Source organism: Nylanderia fulva, unplaced genomic scaffold, assembly GCF_048542155.1.
Source record: "Nylanderia fulva isolate GAGA-0341 unplaced genomic scaffold, ASM4854215v1 Scaffold15, whole genome shotgun sequence".
Lineage (NCBI taxonomy): Eukaryota > Metazoa > Arthropoda > Insecta > Hymenoptera > Formicidae > Nylanderia > Nylanderia fulva.
The window spans coordinates 2,126,207-2,138,255 of NW_028189730.1; the positions used below are offsets into that span (position 1 = coordinate 2,126,207).

The 12,049-nt window shown below is 39.4% G+C and overlaps 2 protein-coding genes across 11 annotated transcripts in view; one reads left to right on the top strand and one right to left on the bottom strand.

Moving 5' to 3' along the window:
* The first annotated feature begins 247 nt into the window (after nucleotides 1-247).
* LOC114939064 (uncharacterized) lies at nucleotides 248-6,103 on the top strand. Of its 6 annotated transcripts, XM_085480484.1 has the most exons (8): nucleotides 248-337; nucleotides 830-872; nucleotides 984-1,181; nucleotides 1,921-2,047; nucleotides 2,183-2,280; nucleotides 3,329-3,548; nucleotides 3,995-4,478; nucleotides 5,021-6,103. In XM_085480484.1, the coding sequence occupies exons 3-8, from the start codon at nucleotides 1,143-1,145 to the stop codon at nucleotides 5,334-5,336; spliced, it is 1,284 nt and encodes a 427-aa protein (XP_085336610.1). In that variant the 5' UTR covers nucleotides 248-337; nucleotides 830-872; nucleotides 984-1,142; the 3' UTR covers nucleotides 5,337-6,103. The 6 variants fall into 6 exon arrangements, with proteins under 6 accessions (XP_085336610.1, XP_029169127.2, XP_029169128.2 ...); XM_029313294.2 differs by lacking the exon at nucleotides 830-872 and having other exon boundaries at nucleotides 873-1,181; XM_029313295.2 differs by lacking the exon at nucleotides 830-872.
* Nucleotides 5,618-12,049, bottom strand: part of LOC114939062 (Myosin 10A) — a 103,750-nt gene continuing 97,318 nt past the window's right edge. For all 5 annotated transcript variants that reach the window (XM_029313289.2, XM_029313288.2, XM_029313290.2 and 2 more), the window contains 7 exons: nucleotides 9,946-10,319; nucleotides 8,771-9,074; nucleotides 7,944-8,524; nucleotides 7,428-7,560; nucleotides 7,117-7,321; nucleotides 6,759-6,895; nucleotides 5,618-6,685 (listed from right to left, as the gene is read on the bottom strand). In XM_029313289.2, the coding sequence (XP_029169122.2) occupies nucleotides 6,455-6,685; nucleotides 6,759-6,895; nucleotides 7,117-7,321; nucleotides 7,428-7,560; nucleotides 7,944-8,524; nucleotides 8,771-9,074; nucleotides 9,946-10,319 (1,965 nt within the window). In that variant the 3' untranslated portion in view covers nucleotides 5,618-6,454. The remainder of the gene's footprint in view (nucleotides 6,686-6,758; nucleotides 6,896-7,116; nucleotides 7,322-7,427; nucleotides 7,561-7,943; nucleotides 8,525-8,770; nucleotides 9,075-9,945; nucleotides 10,320-12,049) is intronic.

Below are 12,049 nucleotides of genomic sequence, written 5' to 3' on the forward strand. Positions count from 1 at the left end.
GACATGTCAAGAAATCGGAAATACACACAGGTAGCGAGATTTAACGTGCGTCCTGTTGCGAACGGGTTCAAGGTACGAGGAGAACGCGACGAGCTTCTCTGTCTCCGTGACACATATCCGCGGGTTCGCATCGTCCTGCGCCATTGCACCGTGTGTGATAATAGCATTGTTATTTGTCGTTCGCATGCAGGCAGTCCTCATTACATGACACACGATGCCGCCAACCTGTGTATGAGCAGCTCCACCTTCGCTATATCTTCTCAGTCGTCGCTCGGGCGCGTCGTGACGTGAAGCTTCGTTTTGCGATTCCATCGTGCGATATTTCCAGGTGCTGCAGGTGATAACACGACTATACTTGCCATTATCGAGTAGCAGTCAGTAGAAACGTTTAACGAGTTCGCACAGCGACGTAAATAACAAAATTGGATTTTTAAAGGAGAGCTTTCACCTTTCGTAGATAGCTTCGAGAAAATGTGTGCTGTGTTTCTTCCTGCATTTTTCGAGATTAATTCGAGATGATTATAATTCGCACTTCTAACAAATTAACGTTACATAAGAGATCTTATATTTTTCTCTTATTAAATTTATTTTGAATATATATCTTTTCTATATATAAATCGAAATAAATCGAGATTTCTAATTTAAAAAAATTATTTTATGTGCGAAGAAACATAGTTTCAGTTGATTATTTTTGATTGTCAAAAATTTTGTTTCTATAAATATATATTTATCAAAATTTTATAATGACATTATAATCTGAAAAATATTATATAAACATAGTCTATTAGAATCTATATTTTTTTTCTTTTTAATATTCAATTTTTACAAGATTTTAAAACTTATACCGTTCTGTGTGCTACAATGGGAGAAAGGTTCGTCATTCTTATTCTATTTTGAAATACTGGAAATGACAATTCTTTGGCTCGGAGCCAAGGATGTCTTCGTGAACGTAACAAAAGCTGTATAATTATTAATGCGAATAGTGACGTTTCAAAGGCAAATGAGGACGGTTTGTTAATAGCTTGAGAATTCACGTAATGCTTCGCCAAAAAGAGACGAGACTTTCGCAAACGACCGTTCGTTCCTCATTCCTTTAGTCATCCGCATCTTGGAATCGCATATCTTTAGCGATATATAACATCATGTGGAACCGCAAAGTTTTCATCAGAATAATCGAAGTGGTACGTAAACGAATTTTTCCCTTCCCACATCTTTCCAGAAAAAAATCAGATTCAAGCTTTTTGCGTGTGGTATATATTATTGGAGATGCATTTTATTATTTGACGTTCGTTAAAAAGTGAAAATAATTTTAGTGAGGTCTCCTTTTGCTTCCGTTTCTAAAAAAAATCACGAGATAGTTTAGTAGATTTACAGTCCTACACAGAGAGAATTTTCTCTTAGAATTTACCCTGAAAATCATAGTAATCTAAGACAACATAATATTGAAAGAATTTTATAAAAGAGTTTCTCTAATTAATATTTACCACAATAAAAATATTAATATCTATTACAATAAGATATAAAATATGTTCGATTAATTTTAATATGCACATAATAATATTTTTTATTATGGTAAATATTAATCAGAGAAACTCTTATAAGCTTCTTCCAATATTATATTGTCCCACGATTATTACGATTTTCAAGATAAATTCTAAGAGAAAATTCTCTCCGTGTATAAACTCAAAATTATCTCTCTATTAGCACGTAATAGTAGCGCTAATTATTTATAACAGGATATTGACGCGTTAGCTGAGAGACTTTAATGCCTGAAAAACGAGGCCAAATTAACATAAGAAATTTTCTATTTTTCTGTCAGTAAATTGATTTTGAATATATCCCTTCTGAAAGAAATCAAGATTTCTAATGAAAAAAAAAAAAAAAAAAAAACGATTATATAAAAGCATGAAAAAATTGCAGCTCTTGTGCGTCGCCTGCGTCGTCGCGCTCAGGGTGACGGACGATGAGAGTCGAAGGGTGTTTCACTACTTGCGGAATCGTAGCAGGGAGTGGTCGCTGCTGAACAACGTGACATGGGGCAGCATAGGTACTCGCATATTCATGATTCACATATATGTGTATATATATACATACGTGCAGACAAAAATATTCTGCGTGACTTGGGTCTAGGAATCCGACTCTCTCAATGTACACTCATTTCCTGGTTTCCGCGAATGTGCAGGCGCTGCTCTGGCAACGGCGACCTGCGGCGGATACATCATTATAACGACCGGTCTCTTGATCGCCGCGGCTACCGGCGAGCTCCGCGGACGAAAGACGGTAAATAATTGCTTTCTTTTTCTCATGAGGAACGCGCGTGTCGTAGATGCGATGTTTCGTAATCAGCCGTCAATGTACGTCGACAATAGGAAACCCTAATGGTAGGGGCACACGGCGTAGACTCTCGATTCTATAGAGAGATTAGGAAAGTAGCCAGGTAGATGATGGAGCGAATTATTGAAATAATTTCAGTTAATGAAAGGCTTGCTCTCTCGATTGTCAGATGGTGTATATGTACATACCACGTCGATGTAATATATAGCTCATTAAAAAAAAAAAAAAGAAAGTTGACTTGAACTCTCCTGGAAACCAGATATATTAAGAGAAGATTATATCGAGATTTTTACGATATTTAATTGCGTGAAATTTTATCTTGTCAAAAAAGTGTTTCTTTTTCTTACTGGAGACCCGGAATCTGTCCGGAGATAAGTTTGACGTAACGCGGAACGGGACACGATGGCGATTTCGACGCATCAAGATTCTTCCCAGGCGCATTTAATTTATTCCGAGGTTGGTCGCGAGTGAAAATAATGCCGCGCATAAATCTCGATGATAGAAAGAGAGAGAGATAGAAACGGTGGCGTGAGAAAATCGGTGGCGCGACTCGATGTCATTGAGGGGCCAAGGATAAGAATGTTTCTCCTTTAAGCAGCGAATAGCGGACTTTTTGCGCACGTGATCGCAACCTTGGTCAATCGAGAGACACGTAATGTAATGTAACTCATTTAATGACTCATAACCGGGAGGCTGGGCCGATCTTGAGCGAATTGCATCGCATCGATCTCTCCCGCGTAAATATATTCAATGTTTTCTAACTAAGAAAATCCCATCGAAAATAAGCGTTTGTTCTTGATAATATAGAGTATTAGAATATCTAGCGACTAGGCATTTCGCGTCGGTTTTATCCGCGCGAAAAACTTGCTCTCCTTCCCGAAGATTGTTGCGTAACAATAAGGTCCCATGTATAACCGATCGATTATGCAATGCGAGATAAACGGATTGCATTCAACCGATGCGAGCATTTAATTGTCAAGCGATTTATATTCAGGAATTCTTCCTACTCGGACTGGGCGTGATCCTCTTCGGGATAGTCGGCGCCTTGTCGTTGGCGTCTATCGACAGCGTGCCCGAGGATCTGGTTGACAATGCTGCAGTCTTGGGAGCGCTGTGCCTGCTCACAGCGTTGGTGTTCATCGGGGATTTGCTGATGAGTCAACCTCACAAGAAGGAGAAGCAGGACGAAGCGCGAATCCTAGAAAAAGATAGAGGTAAATTAATTATAATACTTAAATTGTGCAGAAGAAATTTGATGCAACAATTTTTATATATCTCAATTATTTATCATATTTATTTATTATTTATTATTCTATTTATAATTAAGATCTTCTCTAATTAATATAATTTTCCATCCAAAAAATTTACATATGTAATATGTAATTTACAATGTAATACGTAATTTGTAATTTACAATGTAATATTACAATGTAATATGTAAATGTTACAATGTAAACATATGCAATATATAATTTACAATGTAATATTTACATATTACATTGTAATATTACATTGTAATATTACATATGTTTACATATTACATTGTAATATTACATTGTAAATTACATATTACATGTTTGTAAATTTTTTGGATAGACAAGTTTGTAATCTACAATGTAATATGTAATTTAGAAACATATAAAATTTATAAACGTTGCAGGCAAGCGACAGGTAACACCAGTGGTGACCAGCGAGGATACCAAGTCGAAGCCGAAATCAGCTGTCGTGAAAATCCCGGAGGATGAAAGCGGTCGCGCGAACGAAGCCTTCCAGAAGTCGACGGACGATCGTCAGGTCGAAACCGCGAGACCTCAGCGAGAATCATCGGCGGTTCGTCCTTCGGACGACTCTCGAGGGGATCGAGAAGTTCGCGATGATCAGGAACCCAGAGAACGGGCGCAGAACTTCGAAAACGGAGTTCTACGCGACTCGCAGCGCTACCGGGAGCCCGATCACAGGCTCGACGAGTCCAGGATAATGTACAAGAGCCGGGACATCTATCAGCGACCGATCGACGAGATCGACACGCCGCGCTTTCCGATGGAGTACGAGAAGGGCGAGCCGATCTTCGCGAAAATCATCAATCCGAGCGTGAAGATCATGCGGGTCGAACGAGACGTCGAGGAGGCGCTCGACAACTACAGGTGATTTCCTGACCATTCGTCCCCGGAATTCGTCATCTTGGCACGGAAATTTTTACTTAAGCATCGGCACAGCATGATTATGTCTTGAATTGTGTCGTCCGGAGCAGGAAAGCGCACGCGAACGATTCTTGCGTCATGCAAATGATTCAACTAACTTTGAGAATTTTATTTTCAAGGAATTCATATCGCGATCTTCAAAAATCTTTTTCTATTTTCATTATAGACATGAAGCTATCATTCTTATGAATATATTACATATCAATAATATTATAATCAAATTATTATATATTTTTTCTTCTTATCCTGCTCTTTTAATACCCACAATTATATAGGAATTAAAAAAAAGGGAAATATAAAAAGGAATAAAAAAAAAATAATTACATGAGTCATACCTTATTAAGATATCTCGGAACGGAGACAGTCATCCTTACCGCGGACGTGAGTCGCAAGAATCGCTGGCGAAGATTTCTCTTCGTTTATGATTCACGGATCCGTCTGTCGTGCCGATACTTAAATATAATTTCGTTTGAACGCGAATTCAGATTTTCGGACAACAGCCAGTACGACAACGTGCCCGTGAGAATGCGCCAGTCATCCGGGATCCTGAAGGCGTATCACCGCGACGTGTCCTTCAACGTGCCACCTCCGCCCAAGGAATATCGAACCAGCGGAGGACGAAGATCCAAGGACGAGATCGAGATGCTGGAGGAATATCTGGGCGTCCTGAGGAGCACCGGGACGCAAACCCCGAGGAATCCCTCATCGCCAGCTGAGCCAGGATACGTTCGACACACTGCAAGTAACTGGCCGCAGGACGTTAATTCGATCACCGCGAGACCCAGCCCCGATAGAATTTAATCCTTTTGTCACAGTTTTCGGATCCATTTTTTTATAATCACGTGATTGCTAGTGTTCATACGGTAGGAGTAAGTTTTTTTTAATCATGTACAATAGTTGATTTTAATCTCTAATTTTCTTCAAAGGGTTCACTAATCTCGTAAGAGTCGTAAGCATTTGTATAATATATATATATATATACATAAGATTTTCATGAAACTTTCCACAAATAAGTTAACCATGAAAGAATTAAAGTAATTAATATATGTATAATTGTTTCTCATATACTTGATTATCTTGTAAGATTTTAAATTTAATTGTCGCGTGTAATAGACAAAGACGCTACAATAAGTATATAGAGTTTATACTTGTGAATAGCATATAACAGTGAGGGAGATATATTTATCCCATACAGGATTGCAATAATTTTCACATTAATTTGTATCCATTATTTTAGAAAGATTGCATAAATATATAGGATAATAGAGGTAAAAAAAGAAACAATAATTTTTTTTTATACGTACAAATTTCAATATAAAGTTGATACCGCCGTTCACATCGTACTCTTACACGTACACAATTATTATTAATAATCTTCTGACGATAAACATATGATCGTTGCGTGGTTAGTCTTCAATATAGTCGTCAGACGTCTGCGTGTTAATATCAGCGTTATTATTACGTCGCTGAAAGTGTAAATCTCTATTCGCTCTATTTACTTTTATATATGTTTCTTTTCTTTTCTTTTCTTTCTTTTAATCAATATAAATAAATGCTGTACACACATACACACATGAGTCCATATTCCGAATATCATATTAGATACTTGAGCATTTCATTTCTTTCACGATCCTTCCTTCCACAGCGAGTCCTACGAATATCCACCCCGAATCGTCATCTGTCAGGGTTCGAATCTACCCTACCTGGTACCCTATGTAGTTGACGAACACTCTAGAAGGTGAGTACACTTTATACACGAATCATATTAAGAACAGCGCCGCGACATGTCAATGCTTCAGCTAAGATCAGGTCTTATTATGCTACATCGAAGATTTAATTTCTAATTACGACCCGGTGTAGATTGACTAATCCGGATATTGAGTATCGGTCGCGAAGGAAGGATTTTCGCGAAGATGTGCTTATCTCATGCCGAGTCCGACGCCGACGCTCTGACCGTTGGACGTCCTCTGTTCCATGGTGATGTATTGTCTGATCAAACGGGAGATTTCGTGCGCTTGCTCCGTCTGCAGTCTGGTAATGCGCTGCTGCATCAGGTTGCCGCACTTCATGTCGAGGTAGAGGGCGCCCTCCTCGGACTTGACCTTCCTGGTGGAGATCACCTCGGAGTAGGGGTAATGGTACAGTGTTTCCTGAAATAATTACACGTGACGAGAGAGGAGAACGCTGTCGGAGAAGAGAAAGCGTGTCTCGAAAGTCACTTACGTGCGTGAGTAGATCGATGAAGTGCACTCCGTGTCGATTCAGAGCGAGGATGTGATCGGCGCCCTTTTCCTTGCCCTCGGGGACTCGCTTCACCGCGAAGAAGCTCGAGCCGAAAAGCGGCCACTTGGACAATATTTCTAAACATAATACAGTTTTTAATAGCTCGTTAAAATAAATCTCAGGAAGAAACTCTTTTTCCTTCACCGTGTTTTATATCCGCGCACGTGTAAGAAACAATTGGTGTGAAATACAAAATAGCGTTCCTTATGAAACGCTGTTATTTTCTTGGCGAAAATGACTCGACAACGCGCTCTGGAATGAAAAACTTCTTTAAAACGTCAATCTCGATTCAACTCACCGAGCACCTGCGCCTTGCAGACAGCCGCCGAGGTGTGTTGAACGTTGTTCCAAGCCTGCTGAACCATGTTGGACCACTGTTGGGGCCTGGGTTCTCTCAAGCTGAGCGCCGGTTTCGGCAACAGATATTTAATCTCCTTCGTTGCGGGTTCGTGCGTCATGTCGGCTGCTCTGTGCAGCAATGCCGCTATTTGCGCCATGTCATACTGCGAAATACGCTCGTCATGAGTTAATCATTTCTTCACTTCAGTGAAATCCTAGTTATTTCTCTTTCTTTCTCTGTCTATTAAGCAGATGTCGCGCGGTACTTACAATAATTTCCTGAGGTAAATGTTCTCCAGGTAGAACTAGCAGAAGTCCTTCCAGATAATCCGGAGCAATTTGGTTAAATACGACTTCTATGTACAACGCTGTATCCAGTCGCAGAGGATAGTACCAGACAGATCTAGAAAGATTATCAAAATATTTCGTCAATTTTGCACGATATAATTTTTTTTTTAACTGATCATCATCTTCCCAATAGAAAAAATATTCGGCATTTAAATAGATATAATGCAAAATTGTCACAATTAACAAAGCAGTGAATGAAACTTCTGTAAAAGTTCGTAAGCAGAATATATTTAACATATTATAATAAAAGAATATAATATATAATAATATATTATATTAAAATATATAATATATAAAATATATAAAAATAATATATAATATATAATATATAATGTATAATAATATATAAAATATATAAAAATAATATATAATTGTATAATAATATATAATATATAATATTATAATATATGAAAATAATATAATAATATAATAATATACCTGCAGAATATTAAGTAGAACACTTGGTGGTTCTTTTGAAGCTCCGTGGTGACGTCGAGGACGTACTCGTCCCTGGCCAGCGGCATGGTGAACGCGTCACCGTCGACGATGCAGTACAACGAGAACTCGTCCATCTCGTGCGGGTTTCTCACCGAGATGACGTTGCACATCTCCTCAATAACGTCCTGCACGACGGTCGTGCATTTCGTGTTAATGACCCGCTCGGTGCCGCCGGGCAGCCGATAGATCTGCCTCTTCGCGTTCCTGCCCGCGCTGATCGCCATGATCTCCTCCACGCTCGGCACATTCTTACGTCCGCCGTACTTGACCGTCTTCCGAAGATTCTGCAGGCAGACCATCGCGGTGCCGTGATAAGCGCGACGCTTGTCGTACGCCGCCGTCTCGAGGTACTTTGTCAAGTACGGCCTGAGATTCTCGCTGCACGTGAAATAGGCGGCTACGATGCTGAAGATTCGCCAGCCACGCTGACAACTCTCCGGATTCGGGCTCTTGTTATTCGTCGTTTGCTTCATCAGCTGGCAATAAACCTCGTCGCGGAGCTGCTCGAACTTGTGACAATGCTGCGAATATGCCGGCGAATCAAATTTCTTCTATTAATTTACCGCAATGTTAATCGAACAATAAAAAGCTGACTTATGCATTTCATTATTTTTATTATCTTTTTCGAAAGATTTTCGAACGGTAAATTCATGAATAAATTTACGGTAATCCATCAAGAATGAAGAACAAGCGTGCGGAAACATTATGTATTCAAGAAGAAGACAGTAAAATCGGGGAAAAACATTCTGTTGGTGATACAAACTTACCATGAGAATGGTGTAGACGCATTTGACTTCGCTGGTTTCGGGCGGCAACGGTTGGTCGCCCATATACCTCATCAGACAGAGGAAGCACTCGACTGCCAGGACGCTCAATTCCGCGTCTAGTCTAAGTAAGCTCTGCTCGATGGGGACAGTGGAGTACTTGACGAGGTCCACCTGTTCCTTCCAGGTCCACTCGGTGCCATCCTGCTGACCTTTGCCCTTCTTGTTCTTCTTCTTGCTCTTCAGCGACTCGATCACCTTGAGAGACCCGCTGATCGATCCATCCGCCGTCTTCAGCATCTCGAATCTGTCGGATTTGAAAGTCACGTTTGCTCCGAGTTTTTGTTTGCGCGCGCGCGATTTTCATCGTTCTCCAACGCAAAAATATGAATGGCGGAGTGAAAGAAACGATAATCAGAGAAGGACATTACATTTGGATGTCGGATAGATATCTCGGCTGCGTTATGCTTTCTCAACACGACTCGCTTGCATAACAACGTTAATAGTCACTTCACGATTAATTCCCGTGCAATCGACAATAACTTCGCGTGTGCTCTCGATATCAGCCGGAATCGAGAAAGGAGCGATCCCATTTTAATTAACTCTCGTTTTAATTACCCATAATTTTTTTTGGAATTTATCGTCCGAAAAGACAATTAAAAAATTATCCTAAAAAGTGCAATTTCCAAGAGAATCGTTTCGTATCAATTAACAATTAAATATGTTAACATATTGTGTGTGTATTTTATTTAATACAATTTTCATAGACTTTCGTGATTTGATTTAAATTGAGTAACACACTTAATTGTTTCCCCACCAACACATTAACGTTATAGGGTACATAGTATAAGCCTTTCAGGAACGTTTCGAACCTTAACGCTCATAAAACATGTGAATGTCCATCTAGTCAAACGTTACAATACTTATCATTCATTATTGAGGTTTATTCAATAGAGTTTTAAAAGATTGCAAATTTAATTGGGCACATCAATATTCTCTGTGCATTAAAAAACCTAAAGACTCACAATTCTTCGAGTGATACTTTGTACTGCTCTACTAGGACGTTCTCATCGTTAAAGGAACAAACCAATTGGCAGGTTAACAAACGAAAAACGTTTGTTAAACGTTGATGGGGTCGGAAATGTGATTTTATATAAACGTGCAAAACATCAACTTACTTTTCTGTGCTCTGACGGAAGTTTAGCATGGCATATTGCAATAGGGAGTGTTTGCCGTCATTGATCGAGACCGGTCCGCTCTCGTAGATGCTGTCCTCTTGGAGTCTGACGTCGTCCGGCTGTCGCCATTCCTGGCTCGGGCTCAGCAGCTGGTTCTGCAGGTTTTTCTGGTGATTCGCTTGGTTTACGGCCGACACGTGGTTGGGCACGCGACCGATCGATACGTGATTCTCGTGCTCGGATATTACGTGATTCGCATGATTGTGAGGCTGGATGTGATTCACATGATTCGCATGCGCCTGGATCGTTTTCGTCATTTGGGACACGTGATTCTCGTGATGATTATTGACCTTCTGCAGCGGCTTCTGCTCGATCTGCGAGTCATATATATAATCTATTACATATTACATTATATTTATTATTTTTTGTATTAAAAAATTTTTTTATTACTCATTTTGACAAATGCAGTTGTGATTAATTCTGATAAAATTTCGACGTAATATTCATACATATTTTTTCCAAGTGTCAGATGATTTTTGTAAAAGTCCAAAAAAATTCCTGGAGGAAACGCGCAATTTATGCCTTCAAATCACTCTCAAGCTGCGTGCGTATCGCGAAAAGTGATCTCACTTAGCCGGATCTATTTTTCCGCGTTTTTTTTTTATTTATCTCAATTTTCATGCCACTTGCATTTCCTCCTGGCGCTATCGCGCATCGCTTCTAGCATCGATCTTTAAGCACGCGAGTAAACGGGTTTACTCCCGCCTGTGTCGAGTGTATATGTACCGCAACCTGGCACTGGAATGCGGCACGATATACGAGCATCACAGGTGTTGGCGTGTTTCCTCCTTTCGGCCTTCGAGGGGAAACGACGAAAAAAAAAAATGAAAAAATAAAGGAAAGAAGGAGAGTAAATTAAAAGGACTGCTTCCGAGATACGCGCGATTTCTCGCGAGCGCCGGCCTAATATCAAAGCAGGCGCTTCTCGGGCAAAAGAAGCGATAAGGCACAACGAGGAAGAAGACACTCCTTCTCGCTCGTCTTTCTGCTTTCGTCAATTACCGAGATTTACGACGGAAAGTAGGTGATTACATCCTGTACGTTTCTTAATATCCTCGTCGCGGTGTGTACGGCCTCTCTTCGATATCTGTTAGAAACCTAACGCCTCGCGTGTTCTACGAGCAGTTTCCTCCTCTCTCGAAAAATAGAAAACATTGATCGATTAGATCCGCCGACAGATATGAGAAAATTCATCGCTTGATAGATAGATGTATCATTCGTATCGATTCGAGTGCGGGAAAAAATGAGGGAAAATTAACTCTTCTTTCGAGAGGTAAGAGAAATCGGGCGGAGTCTAACGAGCTGAGATGAGATAATATCGACAGCTCTGATCAAAGTTCTAGGATGCTATACGCTTTGACTTTTTTTTTCAAAGCGCATATTAATTTTTGTATAAAAAATAATGCAAAAAAATATTATATAAATGTAATATATTGTATTGTATAAAAAATATATTTTATTTATAATATATCACAGTAGATACTTCTTTCTCTTTAATTTAGGCTACTTTTCTTTATGCTGTTGAGCTCTCTATTAATGACAATTTTTCTAGCTTTCTGCTCATCTTTTCAAAGATCTCTCTGTGGTTGTCTTTTCTCATTTGATTTAAGATAATTTTAATTAAAGAATTTTCATTTTCTCTCTCTCTCTCTACATGTGCGTTCCATGTTCTTCCTTCTTCTTCTATAAAATCTAATAATATATTTGCCATTAATAACGCTATTGTTTTCTTACCGTCTTATTTCTCACTCTATTCATTCTCTTTTCTATAGCTCTTAAAATTGCCATTTCTATTTCTATCATTCGCATGAATTGTTTCAGTTTACTCCGCTTCCGGTCTATAAGTTAATAAGTGTACGGATCTTATAATAATTTTATAGACCTTAAACTTACTTTCTCTATGGTTTCTCTATCGTACGAAAATGTGCTAAAATAATTGATCGTTCAATTTTATACTGCTTTGACGTAACGCAAATGTAAAATCTAGATCCCGTTGATAGAAAGAAGCATCATCGATTGCGCGATTTCGTCCGATCTCGCGATG

Coding starts and splice junctions, on each gene's coding strand:
- LOC114939064 (XM_085480484.1), top strand. CDS start 1,143: ATGTGGAACCGCAAAGTTTTCATCAGAATAATCGAAGTG. Junction 1,182..1,920: donor TCATCAGAATAATCGAAGTG/GTACGTAAACGA, acceptor AAAAAATTGCAG/CTCTTGTGCGTCGCCTGCGT. Junction 2,048..2,182: donor CGTGACATGGGGCAGCATAG/GTACTCGCATAT, acceptor GCGAATGTGCAG/GCGCTGCTCTGGCAACGGCG.